General features: G+C 44.4%; 1 protein-coding gene across 23 annotated transcripts in view; it reads right to left on the reverse strand.

Annotated features, from left to right (window-relative positions):
- The window catches only part of LOC108147814 (nesprin-1), a 109,782-nt gene that overhangs the window by 23,137 nt on the left and 61,365 nt on the right, over nucleotides 1–25,280 (reverse strand). For 10 of the 23 annotated variants that reach the window (XM_041710528.1, XM_041710523.1, XM_041710520.1 and 7 more), the window contains one exon: nucleotides 502–25,266. The exons of 6 other annotated variants lie outside the window; for them this stretch is intronic. In XM_041710528.1, the coding sequence (XP_041566462.1) occupies nucleotides 502–25,266 (24,765 nt within the window). The remainder of the gene's footprint in view (nucleotides 1–501; nucleotides 25,267–25,280) is intronic. 7 more of the 23 variants (XM_041710532.1, XM_041710531.1, XM_041710530.1 and 4 more) reach the window with 7 other exon arrangements.

Raw genomic sequence — 25,280 nt, forward strand, 5'->3', positions numbered from 1 at the left:
ATTACTGGGCTTTTACAAAGGTTAATATCAATTAGTAGAAGGAACTAAATTACATCAAATCTACATTTTTCTTTACGTCTAAGTTAGGTGCTTTTATAAAGGTATAGTAACTTTTTTCTTTTTAAGGTATACAAACTCAAAAAACATAAGCCTATTGGATGCGTTTAGCAAAACAACACATACAATACAAAAATAATAAAAATGAAAAACTTAAGTAGAACATAAAATATCAAACATGTTTAAGATAATTAAGTTACGTTAGTAGTTAGGCAATTGCTTTTCATTGCCGTTCTGCACAGGCCCAAACCAACTTTACGGCGGGCAATTTCCCGGGTCTGCTGGCAATGTGTTGTTGCCGCAGCAGCATGTGTTGGCCGGGACCTGGCCACAACAGCAACACGAGCGATTGCCGTATAAAAGCCATGAACAAATACCGAAACCACACAGAAAAGCTGCAAAAATTAGAATTATGAATAAACGAACGCTCAATGTGATGTTCACCTTCTGGCGTTGCTGTTGCAGATCGTTGTTGCTTGTGGTTGTTGTTGTTGTTGTCGTTGTGTTGCTAGTTGTTTCTGGCGTTTCATATGTGGTGGTTGTCGTTACGGTTGTGGTTGTTGTCGTTGTGCGCTTTGTCACACCCGCATTTGCGGTGGGCAAATCCACCTCCTCTTCTTTGCTGCTTGTGGTTGTCGTTTCGGTGTGTGTTGCTGGTGGAGTTACTGCTGGTATTGCAACCACAGGCTCTACGGCAGCAATATCTGCTGCTGATGTCGCTGTCTCCGCTGGTGTTGTCGCCGTTAGCTTATCGACTACAGCCGTTGCAACCGGCAATAGAGCACTGGTTGCTGCCAGCGCTGCTGCATGTGTTGCTGTTGCTGCTGCGTTCGCCTTGGCGGTCAGCGTGTGAGTTGTGGCGCTTGCCAATTGGATTAGTGCGTTTGCAACGTTAAGGGGACTGGTACTGGTATTGGGACTTGTTTCAGGGTCAGAGATAGGGACGGGACTTGTGATTTTAGTTTCTTTAGTTTCGGTTAGTACAGATTCAACAGCTGTTACAATAGGTGCTGCTGCTGGTTCATTTCCTACTTTCACCTGAGGCTGTTCGGCTTCTAGAGCCAGATAAGTACTGTCATCTCGCCAATGACCCACTCCACCCGGCAGATCGGCGGACCTATACTCCGATGAGCAGCTACGGTTCTGACCATGCTGGGCATCGTGTTCGGGCGTTGGGGTCACATTACCACTACTACCGCTACCAGGATCTCTATCGTTCGGTTTATCATCGTCGTCGTTTGGCTTGCGAATTTCAGGCACAGTCGGTTTACCCCCCTCATCGTCATCATCGTCTTCGTCGTCGTCATCATCGTCATTGTCATGATCGTCTTTGTCTGGTTTTTCAACAAAACCGTCTGGTTGCTTCTTGTCTTGGTCGGGTTCCGCTTCGCCACTAGCAACATCATCACGTTTCAGTCTATCAAACAAATTGTCAGCCAAATCTGTATCGACACTGGCTGGCTGCCAATCGTCCAGATATAGATTCAGACGCAACTGATCGAGGTTGCCAACCGGTGGTGCTGCCAGTGGTTGGGCGGTAGGAATGATTGGTAATGACGATGCTTCTGATTCAGTCTTTTCTACAACGCGATCCGTAATCGTGGTCGTGGTTGTCACTACAGTTTCTGCAATGCTGTCAGTCTTTTGCTTATCGTCTTTAGTTTCCTGAGCTTTTGTCTTGTCTGTAGTTGTCCTTGGCAGCAATGCGTAAGCGTCGCCTGCCGTTTTCGTATAGTGATTGACAAATTTGACGAAATCGTCCTGGCTGAGGTTCCAGAGAAGGTCACTGGGTTTAGTCGGGGGTTGAGTTGGTTCAGGGACAAGGAGTTCATCGCCTAGGGGTTCAACAGAAGGTACTACAATTGATTTGTCCTCAAGAATTTCTATAGCTTTAGTTTCTTTTACTTCAGTTTCTGGTTCTACAATAACCTCGACTGGCTCTTCGACTGTGAGCAACTGACTAATGGTGTCAACATCTATACGAGACTTGGGCTGGTCGAGATAAAGATTTAAAGCAAGGATTTCTGAATTTATTTGGGATATCGCTTCGGGTTCAATTATCACATAATCTTCTATCGAGGGAATTTCTGCCTTTGGATCAATTAAAACCGGCTCCTCCGGAATGCTTACCACCTGTAATTGTTGATATAGTCCCTGCAACAAGTCGTATTGCGGATGAAATTTGAATCCTTCGAGGTATAGATTTTCGTAGAGTTCTTTAGGCTTATTAAGTTCAATAGTTTTGGTTTTAACTGGTGCTGATGGTTCTGCTTCCAAAGCCAAATCATTTTTATGGCTTGTTACCACAGTGGACACATAGGAAGTAGCTACCGAGTCCTCCTCTGCAATGGGAGCATCCTTATGTGTGGTCACTGTTGTTGTTACATAAGTTGTTGTCGTTTTTGTTACGTTCTCCGTTTCTACCACATTATCTAAAGGCTTTGGCTCCTGGAAGTCTGTAGTTTTGCTCACAACAACAGTAGACCAATCAGGTTTCTGTTCATTGTCTTCTTTTTCATCTGGTGCTGGGAAGACAGTCGTCTCGGTCTGAACGATTGCTGACCAGGTTGTTGGCTGATCAGTAGGCGATTTTACGGCAACTTCCTCAATAACCTCATCGCATGGAATTGTTACTTTAATTGGCTGGCTTTCTTCCGTTTGCGTCTCGGTTGTCTCAACTGTTGTAATTGTCGTAGATTTTTGACCCGGTTTCAGTGTCGCCGACCAGTAGGATGTTTCACAAATAAACGCATCGTCTGCACTCGGAGTAACTGGAGAGTCTGGAATCGATTCAAAAGGCGCCAATGGAGTCTCGGTGATTACTTGTTTAGTTTCAATCTCCGGTACAGCCTCAACTATATTTTCGGCTGGCCTTTGAACCAAATCAGCTGTTTTTACGAGCTCAGTAATGACTTCAGAAGGAGTACTATGTAGTTCTGGTTTGTCTGCCTGATGAGATAGAGTAACAGTCTCAACAATAGTTTCCACCTTAACTAGATCAGATTTATGAGCATCGACGACGTTCTTGAATGGCGCCAAAGGTGTCTTTTCGTCAATTTCTTCATCGTCCGAGAAGTTCATTGGCTCATCCAAAACATCCATCCAAGAGCTGGAAGAGTCGTCCACGGGCAGACCGGCATATGCTGGTTTCTTGGGTTCCTCAATTGTCTTTTCCTCAACTTTCTTGGGTTCTTCGGGAACTGCAGTTTCGTTAGTGGACTCAGTAGTTACTGTTGTGGTGGTAACTGTTGTAATGGTTCTGGTTTCATCCACAATCGGAGCTTCAACAATTGGCACAGACTTTTCTGATACTTCCACCACCGTAACTTCCGTTTGAGGCTCAGGAACAGGTTCCTCTTCATCATCGGAGAAGTTCATTGGCTCATCCAAAACATCCATCCAAGAGCTGGAAGAGTCGTCCACGGGCAGACCGGCGTATGCTGGTTTCTTGGGTTCCTCCTGCATCTTTTCCTCAACTTTCTTGGGTTCTTGGGGAACAGCAGTTTCGCTGGTGGATTCAGTAGTAACTATTGTAGTCGTAACTGTTGTAGTTGTTTTAGTTTCATCCACAATCGGAGCTTTAACAATTTGCTCAGACTTTTCTGATACTTCCGCCACCGTAACTTCCGTTTGTGGCTCAGGAACAGGTTCCTCTTCATCATCGGAGAAGTTCATTGGCTCATCCAAAACATCCATCCAAGAGCTGGAACAGTCGTCCACGGGCAGACCGGCATAAGCTGGTTTCTTGGGCTCCTCAAACGTTTTTTCCGATTTATCAGCTTTCTTGGGTTGTTCAGGAATAGCAGTTTCGCTGGTTGAGCCAGTAGTAACAGTTGTTGTGGTAATTGTTGTAATTGTTTTTGTTTCATCGTCGGTCGAAACATCAACAATTGGCTCAGGCATCTTTACAACGTCGACAATCACAACTTCCTTCTGTTGTTTGGGAACTGTTTTATCTTGAATGATCGAATCCTTTTCTGTTTTGATCTCGGTTACCGTTGTGTGTGTTTCAGAATCGGCAATTTTTGCAAAAGGAGCAAGAGGAGTTTTTAGTTCTGTCGCAGTTGAAGTAACGGTGACGTTCTCAACTGTAATAGAACTTATTTCAGTTTCTTGTGGAATTTCTATAAATGGAACCATAGGAGTTTTCTGATTGCTTTCTACTTCGATGAACTCGACTGTTTTATTCTCTTTTTGAGTAGGCTCGGGAACAACCACTTGATGACTATGTTTTTCAGCATTTATAAAATCAACCACATCAGTGGGCGATTTACGCTTCGACTTTTGCTTTGGTTTTTTAGTCCTTGGCTCCGTTGTTTCCAAATTGATTGGTATGCTTACTGTATGCTCTTTTGTTGATTTCTTCACGTCTTCAACAACAGTAGCCTTGGTCTCAACTTCAAGGGGTCGAATTCGTTGAGCCGGTTCTGGAACGTTATGCGCGGCTATTGCGGCCCATGACATACCAGAAGTATAAGGAGATGGAGCAGGAGATGGAGACGGGTCCCTAACCGGAGTGGGAGCATGATTATCTTCTACAAATGGCTCAATTTCCTTAGGGGGCCTAACAACCTCAGGTGTTTCCACTGGTTTTTGAGTTGGGGTTGTATCCGTCTTACCCTTTGGTTTCCTTGATTTTTTCTTTTGTGGTTTCTCGTCGACATTAGAAATCTGCGATTGTTGCGAGCGAGAGCGTGAGCGATTTCTTTTCTTTGACGTAATTTCAAGGAATCCTTGCTCAATCTCAGGCTGTGGTTGGGTTTCAGTAAATACTTCAGTAATTTCGATCATTGGTTTATCCCTGATTCGCGAATGTCTTTCTTGCACCGGTTCCTGGAATTTAGTTTCTACGGCCATTGTTTCCTCCTGATACCAAAACTCTGTAGGGTCTACTTCATCTTCATCAATAAGATCCTTCCAGGATAACTGGGAGTGTTTTTCAGGATAGTCAACTGTTTCCGCCTCTTTAACCGGCGGAATGATGGGATCGGGGAACTCCAATAACACTTCCTGTGTCTGGACTTCGGTAGCCGGCTGTTTTTGACCAATCAGGTTTTGCTTGACCGCTTCAGGATTCTGATACTTAATGTTTGTGTTATTGGTGTAACCAGATTTCCTTACTACTTCGGCGTAGGTCTCTGATGATGACCATACAGATGGTTTTGGCAGTGCCGGCAACTGGATGTTGAACTCGGGCGATGAAGATTCAGAAATGCGGTCACGCTCTGGTTCCTTTTCTAAAGTAACGTATGGCTCAATAATTTGTTTTTCAGAAGTTTTAGGAATTTTCTTCTCCTTTTTCGGCTTTTGTTTTGGTCGACTTACGTCAACGTGAGTTGCCTGCTCCCGATCCAGGGTATTGAAGTCCTGAGCGTCTTGATTACTTGCGATCGCATCGGCGGTTTTATTAACACGTGTTTCGGTAAACGTTGGAGTCAAATCGATATTATGCGAAACAATCGACGACCATGACAATGTTTGTGTTGGCAACGGCTCGGGAACTGATTCACTCTCTCGAGAATGATCCTTAGGTCCAGAAACAATTTCTGTAATTGGCTGTTGAATAGGATGTACAGTTTTCTTCTCCTTCTTGGGTTTCTGTTTCTTGGTCTTATCGTTGACAACCGTAGAGAAATTCTGCTCCTGGGCAATAAAGTCATAAATATCCTGAGATTTTGAAGTAGACTGTGAGCTGACAATTACAGTTTGCGGTTCATTTATTTCTTGGGAAACAATCGAGGACCAAGACAAAGTTTGTGATGGAACTGAATCGGTCTGTTCTGGCATTTTTACACCCGAACCATCTGAAACGGTTGTAATTTCTACGGTTGGTTTATCGATTTCAACAGATTCCATTTCCTTCTTTAGTTTTTTATTTTTTTCTTCCGCAGTGGACATTTTTTGTTCATGCAATATAAAGTCTTGACTGTCATGGGGCTGAAGTTGATTTTCATTGGTTTTTGGAGCAGGAAAATCTTCAACAGTCTTAGAGAAGATAGACGACCATGATAACGTTTGCTTTGGCAAATCTTCCTGAACTTCAGGTTTATTTCCAGTGGTCACTTCAAATACAGGTTCAGGAACTGCAGTCTCAACGGGCTCTTGAACAGGGTTCAACTTGGGTTTCTTTTCCTTCTTTGTCTTCTGCTTTTTGGGTTTTTCTTCCGTTGGTTTCTGAATTTCGGGTTCATCGGCGATGCTAGTCTCGGTGATGTTTGTAGTGACTTCCGTTGTTTGAGAAACAATAGATGACCACGACAGAGACTGTGGTGGTGCTACTTCAGTAACTGGAATAGATTCCGGTTGTGCCTCAGAAGTAACATCGACCACAGTGGTCCCCTCAACAACGGGTTCAATAACTGTGGTGACTTCAACAATGGGTTCAACAACAGGTTCAGGAAGTCCAGCCTCAGCAACCGGCTCTTGAACAGGATCAACCTTAGATTTCTTTTCCTTCTTTGTCTTCTGCTTTTTGGGTTTTTCTTCTGTTGGTTTCTGAACTTCGGGTTCATCGGCGATGCTAGTCTCGGTGAAGTTTGTAGTGACTTCTGTTGTTTGAGATACAATAGATGACCACGACAGAGACTGTGGTGGAGCTACTTCAGTAACTGGAACAGATTCCGGTTGTGCCTCAGGAGTTACATCGACGAAAGTGGTCATTTCAACAACAGGTTCAATAACTGTGCTGACTTCAACAATAGGTTGAACAACAGGTTCGGAAACTGCAGCATCAACAATGGGTTCAACAACAGGTTCAGGAAGAGCAGTCTCAATAACAGGCTCCTGAACAGGATCAACCTTAGATTTCTTTTCCTTCTTTGTCTTCTGCTTTTTGGGTTTTTCTTCTGTTGGTTTCTGAACTTCGGGTCTATCGACGATGCTAGTCTCGATGATGTTTGTAGTGACTTCCGTTGTTTGAGATACAATAGATGACCACGACAGAGACTGTGGTGGGGCTACTTCAGTAACTGGAACAGATTCCGGTTGTGCCTCAGGAGTTACATCGACGACAGTGGTCACCTCAACAACAGGTTCAATAACTGTGGTGACTTCAACAATGGGTTCAACAACAGGTTCAATAACTGTGGTGACTTCAACAATGGGTTCAACAACAGGTTCATGAAGTGCAGCCTCAGCAACGGGCTCTTGAACAGGATCATCCTTAGATTTCGTTTCCTTCTTTGACTTCTGCTTTTTGGGTTTTTCTTCTGTTGGCTCCTGGACTTTGGGTTCATCGGCGATGCTTGTCTCGGTGATGTTTGTAGTGACTTCCGTTGTTTGAGAAACAATAGATGACCACGACAGAGACTGTGGTGGGGCTACTTCAGTAACTGGAATAGATTCCGGTTGTGCTTTAGGAGTTGCATCGACGAAAGTGGTCACCTCAACAACAGGTTCAATAACTGTGCTGACTTCAACAATAGGTTCAACAACAGGTTCAGAAACTGCAGCCTCAACAATGGGTTCAACAACAGGTTCAGGAAGAGCAGTCTCAACAACAGGCTCCTGAACAGGATCAACCTTAGATTTCTTTTCCTTCTTTGTCTTCTGCTTTTTGGGTTTTTCTTCTGTTGGTTTCTGAACTTCGGGTCTATCGGCGATGCTAGTCTCGATGATGTTTGTAGTGACTTCCGTTGTTTGAGATACAATAGAGGACCACGACAGAGACTGTGATGGGGCTACTTCAGTAACTGGAATAGATTCCGGTTGTGCTTTAGGAGTTACATCGACGAAAGTGGTCACCTCAACAACAGGTTCAATAACTGTGCTGACTTCAACAATAGGTTCAACAACAGGTTCAGAAACTGCAGCCTCAACAATGGGTTCAACAACAGGTTCAGGAAGAGCAGTCTCAACAACAGGCTCCTGAACAGGATCAACCTTAGATTTCTTTTCCTTCTTTGTCTTCTGCTTTTTGGGTTTTTCTTCTGTTGGTTTCTGAACTTCGGGTCTATCGGCGATGCTAGTCTCGATGATGTTTGTAGTGACTTCCGTTGTTTGAGATACAATAGAGGACCACGACAGAGACTGTGGTGGGGCTACTTCAGTAACTGGAACAGATTCCGGTTGTGCCTCAGGAGTTACATCGACGACAGTGGTCACCTCAACAACAGGTTCAATAACTGTGGTGACTTCAACAAAAGGTTCAACAACAGGTTCAGAAAGTGCAGCCTCAACAATGGGTTCAACAACAGGTTCAGGAAGTACAGCCTCAGCAAAAGGCTCTTGAACAGGATCAACCTTAGATTTCTTTTCCTTCTTTGTCTTCAGCTTTTTGGGTTTTTCTTCTGTTGGTTTCTGAACTTCGGGTTCATCGGGGATGCTAGTCTCGGTGATGTTTGTAGTGACTTCTGTTGTTTGAGATACAATAGATGACCACGACAGAGACTGTGGTGGGGCTACTTCATTAACTGGAATAGATTCCGGTTGTGCCTCAGGAGTTACATCGACGACAGTGGTCACCTCAACAACAGGTTCAATAACTGTGCTGACTTCAACACTGGGTTCAACAACAGATTTCTTTTCTTTCTTTGCCTTCTGCTTTTTGGGTTTTTCTTCTGTTGGTTTCTGAACTTCGGGTTCATCGGCGATGCTAGTCTCGGTGATGTTTTTAGTGACTTCCGTTGTTTGAGAAACAATAGATGACCACGACAGAGACTGTGATGGGGCTTCAGAAACTGGAGTGGATTCCGGTTGTGTCTCAGGAGTTACATCGACGACAGTGGTCACCTCAACAACAGGTTCAATAATTGTGGTGACTTCAACAATGGGTTCAACAACAGGTTCAATGACTGTGGTGACTTCAACAATAGGTTCAACAACAGGTTTAGGAAGTGCAGCCTCAGCAACCGGCTCTTGAACAGGATCAGCCTTAGATTTCTTTTCCTTCTTTGTCTTCTGCTTTTTGGGTTTTTCTTCTGTTGGTTTCTGAACTTCGGGTCTATCGGCGATGCTAGTCTCGATGATGTTTGTAGTGACTTCCGTTGTTTGAGAAACAATAGATGACCACGACAGAGATGGGGCTACTTCAGAAACTGGAGTGGATTCCGGTTGTGCCTCGACGACAGTGGTCACCTCAACAACAGGTTCAATTACTGTGGTGACTTCAACAATGGGTTCAACAACAGGTTTAGGAAGTGCTGCCTCAGCAACCGGCTCTTGAACAGGATCAGTCTTAGATTTCTTTTCCTTCTTTGTCTTCTGCTTTTTGGGTTTTTCTTCTGTTGGTTTCTGAACTTCGGGTTCATCTGCGATGCTAGTCTCGGTGATGTTTGTAGTGACTTCCGTTGTTTGAGAAACAATAGATGACCACGACAGAGACTGTGATGGGGCTACTTCCGGTTGTGCCTCAGGAGTAACATCGAGGACAGAGGTCACCTCAACAACAGGTTCAATAACAATGGGTTCAACATAAGGTTCAGGAAGTGCAGCCTCAGCTACCGGCTCTGGAACAGGATCAGCCTTAGATTTTTTTTCCTTCTTTGTCTTTTGCTTTTTGGGTTTTTCTTCTGTTGGTTTCTGAACTTCGGGTTCAACGGCGATACTAGTCTCGGTGATGTTTGTAGTCACTTCCGTTGTTTGAGAAACAATGGAAGACCAGGACTGAGACGGTAATGGGGCAACTTTAGTAACTGGAGAGGATTCCAGTTGCGCCTCAGGAGTAACTTCGACGACAGTGGTCACCTCAACAACAGGTTCAACAGGTGTAATGACTTCAACAATCGGCTCAACAACAGGTTCAGAACTTGCAGCTTGGTTAATCTTAGTTATTTTTTCCTTCTTTGCCTTTACCTTTTTAGTCTTTTCTTTGTTGAGGAGAATATCGTCTGTTAAAGCAACTTCGTCCTGAGATACAATAGACGACCAAGACAATGTTTGCGATGGGACTACTTCCTCGGAAGTAACAGGTTTAAATTGTGGAGTAGGTTCTTCAGAAACTGTGGAAACAGCAATGGTTTCTTGAACTGGACTCACTTCAAAAGCTGGTTCATTTTTAATTTCCGCACTGGACGATTTCTTGTCTTTCTTTGACTTTTGTTTTTTATGTTTGCCATTAACTGCAGTTGAAAAGATTTGTTCTTGACTTATAAAGTCTTGAACCTCTGTAGATTTGATGGGTTCTTCTGGTGTTTTTGATAGTTTAGTTTCAGTAATTATTGGAGTTGTTATCACCGTCTGCGAGACAATGGATGACCATGACACGGATTTTAACGGAGAATTTTCTGAAACCGAAGAGGGTTTTTGTTCACGCTCTATCTTATGATCATCGCTAATAGTAGTTACATCAACAAAAGACTCTTCAACATTTGTCACCACTTCAGTAACTGGTACTGATTTAGCAGGTTTCTTTTCCTTCTTTGCTTTTTGTTTCTTGTGATTTTCAATGGAAGAGTTTCTTTCGTGGACAATGAATTCGTGAATGTCTTTCGAAGGAGCTGTTGTGCTTGTTTCGGTCGAAGTTTTAGTTTCATGAACAGTCTTGAGTTCTGGTTCTGGTGCTTGAATTGGTGCAGAAATTGGTTTTGGAGTCTTTTCCTTTTTGTGTTGAGGTTGTTGTTGCTTGGAGGGAATTTCTATAGACGTGTCATTATGGTCGGCAGGCTGAGTTATTTTTGTGAAAGGTTCCTGGACACCTTGTCGTACAACCGAAGACCATAAAGTATTACCAATACTGGGCAGACTCGCTTCAACGTTGTCACTCAAATCCTCATCAACCATGGCTGACCAAGAGGTTGTAACATCGTCCGTTAGTGATTCATTTACGATGGGTATCACTTCGGTATCAGGAGTCATATTTTGTATTGTTTTCTTGGACGATTTATCTTTCTTGGTTTTGGTTTTCTTCGAGACTTCAACAATTGTGGCTTGATCTTTTGTTAAATGAGGTTTACCAGTTTTGGGTTTAGATGGGATTTCTACATTTTTCTTTTCCAAGCTTATAAAGTCAACAGTGTGCCTTAAGACATCAGCATACGATGAATGCAGTTCCCACACATTAGGAGGCGATGATTTCATAGGTATTGCCCTGGCTTCCACTGGAAATTCTTCTGGTTTTTTAAGTTGTTCGACTTCCGACGGGTAAGAAATTTCCTTGTCTGACTTAGTCGTATTCTTCGTTTTAAGCACAGTAGGAGCTTCAACAGTTGGCTTAGACTTAGAGCTGGAAGTGTCTTTCACGGACAGACCGCCATTAGCTGGTTTCTCGGGTTTCTCCGGTGTCTTTTCCTCAACTTTCTTGGGTTCTTCGGGAACAGCAGTTTCGCTGGTGGATTCAGGAGTTACTATTGTAGTGGTAACTGTTGTAATTGTTTTAGTTTCATCCACAATCGGAGCTTCAACAATTGGCAGAGACTTTTCTGTTTCTTCCACTAGAGTGACTTCCGTTTGTGGCTCAGGAACAGATACCTCTTCATCATCGGAGAAGTTCATTGGCTCATCCAAAACATCCATCCAAGAGCTGGAAGAGTCGTCCACGGGCAGACCGGCATAAGCTGGTTTCTTGGGTTCCCCAGGGGTCTTTTCCTCAACTTTCATGGGTTCTTCAGGGACAGCAGTTGCGCTGGTGGACTCAGTAGTTACTGTTGTGGTTGTAACTGTTGTAATTGTTTCATCCACAATCGGAGCTTCAGCAATCGGCTCAGACTTTTCTACTACTTCCACTAGCGAGACATCCGTTTTTGGAACTGGTTCCTCTTCATCATCGGAGAAGTTCATTGGCTCATCCAAAACATCCATCCAAGAGCTGGAAGAGTCGTCCACGGGCAGACCGGCATAAGCTGGTTTCTTGGGTTCCTCAGGTGTCTTTTCCTGAACTTTCTTCGTTTCTTCGGGTATAGCAGTTTCGCTGGTGGACTCAGTAGTTACTGTTGTGGTGGTAACTGTTGTAATTGTTCTGGTTTCATCCACAATCGGAGCTTCAACAATTGGCAGAGACTTTTCTGTTTCTTCCACTAGCGTGACTTCCGTTTGTGGCTCAGGAACAGATACCTCTTCATCATCGGAGAAGTTCATTGGCTCATCCAAAACATCCATCCAAGAGCTGGAAGAGTCGTCCACGGGCAGACCGGCATAAGCTGGTTTCTTGGGTTCCCCAGGGGTCTTTTCCTCAACTTTCATGGGTTCTTCAGGGACAGCAGTTGCGCTGGTGGACTCAGTAGTTACTGTTGTGGTTGTAACTGTTGTAATTGTTTCATCCACAATCGGAGCTTCAGCAATCGGCTCAGACTTTTCTACTACTTCCACTAGCGAGACATCCGTTTTTGGAACTGGTTCCTCTTCATCATCGGAGAAGTTCATTGGCTCATCCAAAACATCCATCCAAGAGCTGGAAGAGTCGTCCACGGGCAGACCGGCATATGCTGGTTTCTTGGGTTCCTCAATTTTCTTTTCCTCAACTTTCTTGGGTTCTTCGGGAACAGCAGTTTCGTTAGTGGACTCAGTAGTTACTGCTGTGGTTGTATTGGTTTCACCCACAATCGTAGCGTCTACACTGGGCTCAGACTTTTCTGATACTTTCACCACCGTATTTTCCGTTTGTGGCTCAGGAACAGGTTCCTCTTCATCATCGGAGAAGTTCATTGGCTCATCCAAAACATCCATCCACGAGCTGGAAGAGTCGTCCACGGGCAGACCGGCATATGCTGGTTTCTTGGGTTCCTCAATTTTCTTTTCCTCAACTTTCTTGGGTTCTTCGGGAACAGCAGTTTCGTTAGTGGACTCAGTAGTTACTGTTGTGGTTGTTACTGTTGTAATTGTATTAGTTTCATTCACTGTCGCAGCGTCTACAATTTGCTCAGACTTTTCTGATACTTCCACCACCGTAACTTCCGTTTGTGGCTCAGGAACAGGTTCCTCTTCATCATCGGAGAAGTTCATTGGCTCATCCAAAACATCCATCCAAGAGCTGGAAGAGTCGTCCACGGGCAGACCGGCATATGCTGGTTTCTTGGGTTCCTCAATTTTCTTTTCCTCAACTTTCTTGGGTTCTTCGGGAACTGCAGCTTCGTTAGTGGACTCAGTAGTTACTGTTGTGGTTGTTACTGTTGTAATTGTATTAGTTTCATTCACTGTCGCAGCGTCTACAATTTGCTCAGACTTTTCTGATACTTCCACCACCGTAACTTCCGTTTGTGGCTCAGGAACAGGTTCCTCTTCATCATCGGAGAAGTTCATTGGCTCATCCAAAACATCCATCCAAGAGCTGGAAGAGTCGTCCACGGGCAGACCAGCATATGCTGGTTTCTTTGGTTCCTCAATTTTCTTTTCCTCAACTTTCTTGGGTTCTTCGGGAACTGCAGCTTCGTTAGTGGAATCAGTAGTTACTGTTGTGGTTGTAACTGTTGTAATTGTATTGGTTTCATTCACTGTCGCAGCGTCTACAATTTGCTCAGACTTTTCTGATACTTCCACCATCGTAACTTCCGTTTGTGGCTCAGGAACAGGTTCCTCTTCATCATCGGAGAAGTTCATTGGCTCATCCAAAACATCCATCCAAGAGCTGGAAGAGTCGTCCACGGGCAGACCGGCATAAGCTGGTTTCTTGGGTTCCTCAGGTGTCTTTTCCTCAACTTTCTTGGGTTCTTTGGGGACAGCAGTTTCAATAGTGGACTCAGTAGTTACAGTTGTGGTTGTAACTGTTGTAATTGCATTGGTTTCATCCGCAATCGGAGCGTCATATGCTGATTTTTTGGGTTCTCCAGATGTCTTATGCTCAGCTTTCTTGGGTTCATCCGGAATAGAAGTTTCACTGGTAGACTCAGTAGTAACAGTTGTGCTGGTAACGGTTGTGAGCGTTTTAGTTTCCTCCACAGCAAACGCTTCAATACTTGGTTGAGATTTAGTAAAGCTTTCGACAAGCAAGTCTTCCCTCCGAGGCTCAAATGCTGGCTCTTCTTTTGTTGGCTCAAATTTGGTGATGAAATTTTCTTTATTGGCTGATTTCATTTCTTGGATGCTTTCAATAATCTTGGTGATGTTCGCTGCGTCTCCATTTTCTGGAAGAAGCGGAATCTCTACTTCGTCTTCTATTAGTTCCTTCCACGATTTCTGTTCAATAACCACGTCTTCCGAGCCGTCATCACTCATTTCAGCCCATGACCTTTGCAGCTTATTTTCTTGGATTTGGGAAACTGGTATCGATTCTAGGTCTGGCAAAGGTTCTTCCAACTGTATAGAAGATTTAGTTTGAGATTCAGCCTTCTCCCTGGGCTTATCCGTAGAAATTTTAGAATCTGGTTTGATCTTCTCAGCTTCAATAAAATCAGAGACTTCATGACTCACAACTGAGGACCAGGTATGTCCTCTCTCCTTCTTATATTTACTGGCATCTGGAGATATGGCACGCAACTTTGTCTTTGCCGGTTTCTCATATCGATCGAACCTAACTTGCTGTTTTAAGGTTTCGGGTTGCTTCTGCCTAACCTCCTTCTTAGGCTTTGGTGCCAATTCGGTCATATGATCAATTTGACTAGCGATTTTAGCCCATGTAATTGTGCTTTCGTCTTTAGATGATAATGGCTCAACTACATCACTATCATCTGATGTCGACTGAATGACTTTAGGTTCTCGAACTTCCTCTTTGATTTTACGCTTGATGATGTTCTCAGTCTGAGGAGTAGCCACAGTTTTATGTGTTTTGCGTTCTTTCCGTAGATGGATATCTTCCCTGCGTTCCTCTTTTAGGGGTTCAACTGGCTTTTTACGGTCAGCAATGTCATCAACCCACTCGCCAGGCTTCTTCACCAGAGATGCCCAAGAGAACAAGTTTCCTGTGTTTTCGATAGGTTTTAATTTTTCCACCTCGCCCTGAACCACAATTTCTTCGATCGGTTCATTGCTAAATTCGGACTCCGGCTCTGCTATTGGAGTAGGTTTAAACTCTGGTTTTTTCTTGGACTTCTGCTTTTTAGGCTTTTGTGGTTTTTCATGTTCTTTTTTAGTTGGTTCTTTGACGTCTGTTGAAGTTGCCACAGCAGTCTTAATATGAGTTACGGTGTTGTCAATCCATTCGCCAGGCCTTTTTACAAGTGAAGCCCAAGAGAATGAACTACCACCCTGTACATTCTCATTTCCTTTTTGATCCGTTTTCGTCTCTACTAGTACAGGTTGAACCTCCACTATTGCAGGCACAACTGGCTCAGGTTGCTCGTCTTCAGATGTGGTCGAGACTGGTTCAACAAATGGTTTCTTTGATTTCTTCGACTTTTTGACCTTTGTCGGTTTCTTGGATTCCTCCTTTTCTTTCTGACGAGGCTTGTCCTCAGTTGAGACAGCTGCATGGGTAATTTCTTTCTTGACTATGGTTGTGTCCGACCACTCGCCAGGTCTTCGGACAAGAGCTGACCAAGTCAGCTCGGAGGTGCTTAAGACATCCCTTTCATCGGAAGAAAGTTCCTTTGCACTTTCGGTTGTTGGTTTAGATAGATCGCTTTCTGTCGTAGGCTTGGACTGCTCACTATCGCTATTTGGCTTAGATTTATCGCTTTCAGTGCTTGGTGCAGACAGTTCAAGACTTTTTTCAACTGCCAGGCGTTTCTCAGGCTTTGTCTTTTTTCTCCGCTCCTGTGTTTTAGTGTGCTCTACAGCTGGTTTAAATGGTATTTCTTCAGTAGCCGCGACAACATCGCCAATAACGCCAGAGTTGAGTAACACGTCAGCATAAGATTTGCCATCACGGTTTTTGGTCCAAACATTCTCCACCTCTTCAACAATTTGTATCGGTTCTGGGATGTATATTTCCTGAGCAGGTTGGATATTATGAATCTCTTCTTTGTTTTCCACCTTCTTGTTTTGTCGCTTCGATGGTTTAGGTTTTTTGAGCTTTTGTTGTGGCACAATTGTCTGTTCCGACCTGTTCCTTGGAATAAATTCATTGTATACTCTTTCATTTGCAAGGAACGTATGAGTTTGATCGGAGTAAGTATGTCTCAGATAAGATGGAGTAAACTCAGGTGCATCGGCCGATAAAGTTGAAGTAAAGCCAATGCTTCCGGTATTAGGAACTGTGTCTTCCAAAACACTGGACCAGGTATCAATAGGCCCCTCTAGAGGTTTCTCCAATTGTTGAACTCCATTATTAAAGGACTGGACTTCAACAGATAGAGAGTCCGAATCGCCTTCTTCATGATCATTTTCTTCTTTGGGAATAGATAGAACAGTCTCTGGGTTTTTAGCCGATTCTTCGTGAACAGTAGTTTCGTTAGTTGTTTCTGTAATAACTGTTGTCGTGAAAACCTTTTCAATGGTCTTCTTTTCATCTACCACTTTTTGTGGCTCAGGTTTGTTTTCTGAACTATTAGTTTCTTTGGGTTCCTTCGAAATGGATAATTCACTAATAGATTCAATTGTCTTGGTTTCATCCTCAATCGGCTCAGAATTGCCTGCTTTTTCCACCAGCGTAACTTCCGTTTGTGGCTCAGATACTGGTTTGCTTAGCTCCACAGGTTTCTTTTCCAAGCCATCATTTTTCTTCGTTTCTTCGGGAGTAGCAGTTTCGCTGGTGGACTCAGTAGTTACTGTTGTGGTGGTAACTGTTGTAATTGTTCTGGTTGCATCCACAATCGGAGCTTCAACAATTGGCACAGACTTTTCTGTTTCTTCCACTAGCGTGACTTCCGTTTGTGGCTCAGGAACAGATTCCTCTTCATCATCGGAGAAGTTCATTGGCTCATCCAAAACATCCATCCAAGAGCTGGAAGAGTCGTCCACCGGCAGACCGGCATAAGCTGGTTTCTTGGGTTCCTCAGGTGTCTTTTCCTGAACTTTCTTCGTTTCTTCGGGTATAGCAGTTTCGCTGGTGGACTCAGTAGATACTGTTGTGGTGGTAACTGTTGTAATTGTTCTGGTTGCATCCACAATCGGAGCTTCAACAATTGGCACAGACTTTTCTGTTTCTTCCACTAGCGTGACTTCCGTTTGTGGCTCAGGAACAGATTCCTCTTCATCATCGGAGAAGTTCATTGGCTCATCCAAAACATCCATCCAAGAGCTGGAAGAGTCGTCCACCGGCAGACCGGCATAAGCTGGTTTCTTGGGTTCCTCAGGTGTCTTTTCCTGAACTTTCTTGGGTTCTTCGGGAACTGCAGTTTCGTTAGTGGACTCAGTAGTTACTGTTGTAGTGGTAACTGTTGTAATTGTTTTGGTTTCATCCACCATCGGAACATCAACAATTGGCTCAGACTTTTCTGTTTCTTCCACTAGCGTGACTTCCGTTTGTGGCTCAGGAACAGATTCCTCTTCATCATCGGAGAAGTTCATTGGCTCATCCAAAACATCCATCCAAGAGCTGGAAGAGTCGTCCACGGGCAGACCGGCATAAGCTGGTTTCTTGGGTTCCTCAGGTGTCTTTTCCTGAACTTTCTTCGTTTCTTCGGGTATAGCAGTTTCGCTGGTGGACTCAGTAGATACTGTTGTGGTGGTAACTGTTGTAATTGTTCTGGTTTCATCCACAATCGGAGCTTCAACAATTGGCACAGACTTTTCTGTTTCTTCCACTGGGGTGACTTCCGTTTGTGGCTCAGGAACAGATTCCTCTTCATCATCGGAGAAGTTCATTGGCTCATCCAAAACATCCATCCAAGAGCTGGAAGAGTCGTCCACGGGCAGACCGGCATAAGCTGGTTTCTTGGGTTCCTCAGGTGTCTTTTCCTGAACTTTCTTGGGTTCTTCGGGAACTGCAGTTTCGTTAGTGGACTCAGTAGTTACTGTTGTAGTGGTAACTGTTGTAATTGTTTTGGTTTCATCCACCATCAGAGCATCAACAATTGGCTCAGACTTTTCTACTTCTTCTGCCGCTTCAAGAATTTTCTGTCTAGCCTCAGCCTTATTTAAGAAAATTATGTCAAATTTGGGAACCTCGAAGTTGTATGTAGCAGGGATATAATCGGTTTGTTGAGGTGCTGCAGAATCTAGTGTCGTTGTTGAACCCATGTCGGTGACGGTAGTTTCAATTTTAGTTTCCGTTGCATCGTCAAAGCTTACCGTCTTTGCGTGCGATTCAGGTACAGTTTCGATAGATTGTTTATTTTCAATAGCTTTAGAAATGATTATGTGATAATTATCCTCAGCGATATTAAGTTTAAATATATCAAATTTGGGAATTTCAAATATTTTTTCATGGGGTAAAATTGTTTCAATATTAGTGATTATATTTAAAGTGCTTACCGGGTTAGCCACAAATGCTTCAGCAATTAATGCGCTTGGTTGGGCAGAAACAATTTGATTAGCAATATTAGTAGGAGCAGGACTTGACTGAGTTTCACATGGAATTTCGACTGGCACTTCTTCTTGAGGGTGAACGGGGACAAGTTCAACTAAAGACTCATGATAAAGAATGTCTGACTTTGTTTGCTCGATCAACTTGACGGTGGAGATTAAAGACTCGTCTTGAGTAATGTTGTTTACAAAATTATCAGATTCCAGAAGAGGTTTTGGTTGAATATTAACAGTGACCTCTTCAGTTGCTTGAGGAGATTCGGTAACTGGTGCAACTTCTACTATGGACTCTTGATAATCCTTAGATTGCTTAACTAAACTGACACTAGAGATCAGGGTCTCTTCCTGCGAGACATTGAAAGCCAACGTGTCTTGCTTAACTAAGGGTTCAACTACATCGGTTAGTTTTTCAACTATATCATGGATATTACTATTTTCATTACCTTTGCTTTCCTCCAAAATGACCTGAACCGTTTCTTGCTTAATAAACTCTTCCGGAATAGCTGGACGCTTCTTCTTATCTTTCTTGGAAAGTTTTTTCTGAATATCCTCAAAAAGCTTTTGCTCTTCAGGGCTTAATTCTTCTGGGCTACTTTTAGGGACAACTGAGGGGGTTGTTTCTGCGATCTTTGTGAGTTCATCTGATGGGGTAGGTTTTACTACTAGCTGGGGAATGGGATCAGATTTGGATTCTACTGCTTCTGGGACCTCCGATTTCGACAATTCGACTACGTCAATCACGGTATTCTCACTACTGTCGGCTGTTTCTTGCAGTGATTCCACATTTTCAGTCACAGTCTCTGTCACCCGAAGACTAACCTCCGGAAAATCAAGATGCATTTTCACGATAGGTGTCTTCAGTTTCTCTTCATGAGTAATTAGGGAAATTTTTTGCACTGTGCCCGGTGGATATGCACCGTCAATGCCTTCTCCCACGAAAAGAACATTTGTGCCGTCTTCGGTTTCGAAGCTTCGTCGTTGGGTAGTCGTGAGTATCGTGTTCTTGGTAGTCGTCATAGTAGTGGTAATACTTTCTGTCTTGTTAAGTGACCCATTAGTTTTGTTTTCAGCATATTGCTGTTCACCAAACTTCGGCAACTCGACGGTGTTTGTTTCGATGCCAATAACCTTAACCCCAGTTGGGCTGTCCTTTAATCCTAACTGTATGTTTGAACCCAAATTAGTTAACTTCAGTTCGGAACTAGGCGTCACAGCGGGAGAGGTTGAGCGCGAGGAAGTCACCGGACTAATTGGTCTCTGGTCGGGCATCTCAATGCTTGAAGTTACAATTACATCACCCGGTGTCTCGCTCTCAGTGAGCAGAATGCGGCCGTCATTGGCTACCCTCTTTGTGATTCGCATTGTTCGAATTGTCGTAGTCTTGATAATTGCACCATCAATTTGACTAGATGTGGTTGAAGTTTCGCTCGGGACCTCCGAAATAGTTGGCGAAGCTTCTCGCACTGTCACTGGTTCACTGGCGGTGCTGGTTTCCTCTGTGGTCGTTTCCCCATCTTCATTAAGCTTCTTTACGATCTTCGTAGTACGCACGGTTGTTGTTTTAGTAACACCAGCACTAACGTCCTCAGCTGGCTCCACTGGTTTTGATTCCGTGTCCTCCGAATTGGGAGCATCAACGATTACACCAACACTTTGTTCCGCGTTTTGCGATACCTTCTTGACAATTTTAGTTGTTCGAACAATTGTAGTCTTGACAACATCACCAACCCCGGAAGATTCAGGTTCCGACACCGTAAATTCTTGAGCTGGAGCCAGGTCTTTATGTTCCTCGTAAATTGGAATCTGAGAAACAATTTCTTCCGACTTAGTCGATTTTTTTGCCTCATATTGCTCTGCACCAATAAAGTCCATAACTGTAGATTTTATTTGGGTTAAGTTGGGAACATCAACAGTGGTTGCCGCTATCATAAGCTTATCTTGCACGTCAATAGGGGCTTTAGGGACTTCTGGAAGTTCAACAGCTTCATCCTCCAATTCAAGAGGGGCCACAGGAACATCCGGTAGGTTCAAAACTTCATCCTCACTTCCGCCCGCAATCTTAGCAGTAGCCTTAGTTGTCCGTATTGTCGTGGTCTTAGTTATGCCCTCGCTGTTTGATTCAGTAGTTACAGATTCTGCGACAAGTGGAGCGTCTTGCATGACTGACTCGACAATCGGTAGAGAAATCTCGGCTTCACTGCTTGTCTCGCTGATATTTTCGCTCTCTTGAGAAATCTTTTTGACAATCTTCGTGGTACGCACAATAGTTGTTTTGATTACACCACCTTCCTCGGGCTCTTCAGCAACTGCAGGTGAAACAACCGTGCCGGTAGTTAAATCTAATGATGGTTCCACGTGTACTTCTTCCACTTTTGGAGATTTTATGGTTTTAGTGGTTGTGGTTTTAGTTGTTTTGACTACGCCCTCATCGCTGATTTCTCGGCTATTCGTTTCCGATTTCTCAATCTTTGGTGATTCGGTTGCTTCGTCTGCCAAATCGTAAGAGCCCAAAGATGAAACTACATCTGAATGCGTCGAAGAATTCATCTCCTGACTTTGTTGCTGACTGCTGCTGATTTTCTTTACGATTTTGGTTGTACGGATAACTGTTGTCTTGATGAGACCGTTGTCATCGCTGACGCTGGTTTGCTCAGACGACAGATTTTGATTATCATCCGTAGCAATTGCACTTGGTACGTTCAGGGGCTCTGTGATTTCTATTTGAGGTTCGACGATTTTGATAACCTTTTGCTCAATATCAGCTTCTTGGTCGCTTTCCAACTTCTTTTGTTTCTTCTTATCTTTTCTTGAAGGCTTTTGCGGCTTCTGTATCTCCTTCTTATTGGTTACTTCAGGTTCAGCAGGACTTGCTTTTACAACTGGGTTCAGTTCTGCTTCAATCGAGGGCTTGGTCTTCTCCTGGCTCAGTTTTGACGATTCGTTTTGCGTTATTTCCTCAGCTTGTTTTAAAACTTCATCAACCACATTTTGGGCAGCATCCTCGATGACTTCTAATGAAGTTATCACTGTAGTAGGTAGCAGAGTCACATCGCGCTCAACCTCAGGTTCATCTTCAAAGACCTCCTCTACTATTTCCTCTCCGTCTTCAGTTATGCGCTTCAGGATGCGCTTTGTCTTGGTTATAACAGTCTTAGTTATCGATCCTTGCTGTACGATTGTGTCCTGTGTTGTAGAGAATCCAGTTACATCAATGGGCATCTCCTTGGTGGTAGTTTCTATTGTTGGAAGGTTATATTGCTCAACGGATATGTTCTCTTCAGGTAAATCATCAATGACATCTTCTTCGACAATCTCCTCCTTGCCATCTACAATGCGTTTTACAATGCGCTTGGTAATGTGCTTAGTTATTGTTCGCGTTGTGATGGTTGTAGTGCCACTTTCCGTTGAGATTGTATTACTTGATGTAGTGACCGTAGGCTCGCCTTCGATAATGGTCTCCTGAATATCAAGGGGGGCGGTCTCGATGGACGATGGTGTGTCCTTTTCTGTGGCAATTACAGCATCTGAGGAAACATTTTCAATCGGAATCACCAGTTCAGTTATTGGTTCTTGTTTTAAAGTTTTTTCAGTAATTGGTTCCGATAACGGCATATTATTTTCAACTAGGTCCTGAGTAGCAACAATGGGCTCAGTCACTGCGGTACCTTGAACTGTAACTGTTTCTGTTATTTTAGTTTCCAAGGGTTGTTTTGGTTCCTTCTTAGAACGCTTTTTGTCCTTCTTGGAGGGCACTGGTGCAGGAACTGGTTCCACGTTTTGTGCACTAATAAGTAAAGTTTCCACAATAGTTTCCGACTGTTTCTTTTCCTTTTTGGAACTAATAGTTGTAGCCTGAGGTTCTACAATTTCAATCACAGATGGTTGAACAATCTCTTTTTTAGTGACAGGCTCAAGCTGTTCAACAACTGTCTTGGTCTTTTTCTTCTCCTTCTTTGAAGGCACAGCTGGAGCTAGAGATTTTACGGGTTCTTCCTCGTCTATGAGAGCAACTTTGACAATTTCCTTTTCAATGGCAGGTTCGGCCGACTTGGTGTTGACAACAACTTCCTCTACAACAGTTTTAACCACACTCTCTGATTTCGATTCAGGTTTGGCTGGCTTGTCAGTTGCCTTTACCGTCGGCTCAATAGACTTGGTTGGCACGGGTTCCTGCGCCACCGCCTTGGCTTGTTTCTTATCCTTTCTGGTTGGAGCAACTGGTGGCACCTCCAAAACCTTTTCTTCTGACTTTGTAGTGTCCTTTTCCTTGACGGGCTTTTGTTTTTTATCTTTCTTTGAGGGAGCTGGAGCTGATTCCACTGGCAAAATAATCTCAGCAGCAGGTTCAACTATTGTTTTTATCACAGTTGTCTCGACCAAAACAGAGTGGGCCAATTTCTTGTCCTTTTTAGATGACACTAAAACATCGGCAGCTGATTCATCTTTTCGCTCTACACTTGTTGCGGCCTCACTATCGCTTGGCTTTTTCGGCTTCTTTGATTTTCTTGGCTTTGGCTCAGGTTTGGGAGTCTCTTCAATATCCGTCTTCGGTGTTGGCGCATCAACAAGTGGTTTCCTCTCCACCAAAGCGACACCATTTCTATCGGGAGACTGGGATTTCTTACCCGTCTTACCTTCTTTCCTAGTACTCTGTTTAATCGGTAAAGGTTCCGGTTGAGTTTCGTGTCTCACTCTCTTTGTTCGCGATGTACGCGACTCAACATTGTCGATCTTGCGTTCCCAAGTTGGTGATTTCTCGACTTGTCTGGCGTGCTGTTTGGTTTTATTAGTAAAGGTAGCAGTATTGATTGTTGTCTGTTCCAGCTTGCGTTGCATAGGCGGCGAGGACGTGAGGCGCACTGGGGTCTGTTGCTGACTGGATGGCTGGAAAACTGCATTTTCTTTGTGCTGGAGACCGAAGAGGACTTCGGCATAAGTGCTGCCTGTACTGATATCCTGGGGCCGGACTTGTTTGTTGCTTCGCCGCTGAGGCTGGGGATGCACCACGACCGTGGTCGGTACTTCAGTGGTCTGTGAAGCATCTGGTTCTGCGACAATTTCCTGAGTCTGCCGTATTATCACAGTTGGCTGTGTCTGTTCGGAGACAATTGTTGTCTCCGTTACATAGCTGGTTGTCGTTTCAGTTGGTTGAGATTGAACCTGGGGCTGAGGTTCGAATTGGGCCTGTGGAACTTGTGGCTCATCCAAAGGTATGGTTTCAATAGCATCAATATCAAATTGACCAAAAGTAATATCCGGTCGGGGTTCGTTCAGCTCAAACTCTTGTGGTTCTACAGGTCGCAGCATATGAACATGCTCTTCAATATAGTATGACGACTCGCTCTGGACCACCACCGGTTGAATTTGTTGGGTGCTGGTAGTCAGAGGCTCTGCACTCTGTTGAACCATGGATGCCAACGTGGTTACAACGCGATCCAGCACGCTGTTACCTGTCGTTGAGGTAAGAGTGGTATTCGTAGTGTAGGGATCAAGCAGATAGGTCTGCTCTACCGTCTCCGGCTGATATTCCTGCAAAGGTTCAGTTTGCTGCTGCTGCTGTGGGTATTCCTGTGAGTACTCGGCCGTTTGCTGGGTATAGTAGATTTGATTCGGCTCTGCGGGGTAAACCGTGGAGTAAGTCTCCGTCTGAGCCACCGGCTGATAGTAGCCAGCCAAAAGCTGATATTGCGTTGTCGCTGGTGGCACAGCCACCTGCTGATACTGTATGGGATACTGCATCTGCATAATCTGCTCATAATAGTTCTGTTGGGTCGCCTGCTGTTGCTGTGGCTCTGTCACAGATCCTGTCACATAACCCCACTGACCACTATCGGCTACGTTTTCGTACATTGTCTGATACAACTGCGGATCGGGCTGCAAGTAGGTGGCTGCAATCTCTTCAGCTGTCATGGGCACTTCGTAGTTACTGATGGATTTCGGTTGCTGTGGCTGAGATTGCTGCAGTTGTGGTTGCAACTGATGTTGCTGTTGCTCCTGCTGCGGGATAGAATAGTTAAGATCTGTACCGGTGTTGCTGATGTATTGTTCTAGTTGTGGCTCTTGCTGCTGTGTTTCTTTAATGGGCTGTGGCTCAGGTTCGGGGACGTAAATACTGTCTGAAACTTCTGCGCTGGCATCCACCACATCCTGGATGGTAAGATCGGTGCGGCCTTGAACCGCCTGGGCGGCCAACTGCTCGGCCTTGAGGCGCTCCAGTTCCAGTCCTCGCAGAACCTCGGCATAGGAAGTCGAACCGGGTACCCACATGGGACTACGTGATCTAGTGCGGTCATCAATGGGCAAGAAGAGTTGTTCCTGTTGTGGTTGTTGCTGCTCGAATTGAATCTCGATTGGGGGCTGTTGTTCCTGGGTTGGTTTTGCTTGGTGCTGTTGAGGTCGACGTCTAGGCGAACGACCTCGACGTTCTGGTCGCGGTGGCTGAAGTTTCTTACCCGGTTTGGCCTGAGAATGGTGTTTTTGCTCGCTTTCGATGAACTGAGTGTTGGGGTTGGACGTTGTCGTTGTGCTAGGAACTGAAGTTGGGGTATTATCGCTGGTTGGTGTAACATGTTCTTGACGTTCGTATTTCGCTGTGGGATCAGTGCTGCCGCCGACATGGAACTCATATCGCTCTTGGCTTTGGGCTTCATCACCGTGCGTACGTCTCGAAGTCGTTGTTGTTGTGGTCGTAACAGTTGTAATTGTTGTCTGGTTGAGGGTATCGTCGGTCGTTTGTTCCTGCCGGGTCGCCGTTTTTGTCGTAATAGAGTGGTCTCGTTCTTGTCGGGGATTTGTTACCGATTCATTACCGCTGCTTACCGGACTCGCATGTCCAGACAACACTTCAGCATAGGTCAGACCCACTGCCGCTGTTGGCTTCATAAGCAACGAGACAGTCGATGAAGTGGTCACCACTGAATGGGGATCCAGCGCATAGGACTTTCGAGCGGTCGCATCGTAGACTTGCTGCATGCCATCGATTGATTCTCGCATTGCCTAATTGTTCATCA

Source organism: Drosophila elegans, unplaced genomic scaffold, assembly GCF_018152505.1.
Source record: "Drosophila elegans isolate 14027-0461.03 unplaced genomic scaffold, ASM1815250v1 contig_814, whole genome shotgun sequence".
NCBI lineage: Eukaryota > Metazoa > Arthropoda > Insecta > Diptera > Drosophilidae > Drosophila > Drosophila elegans.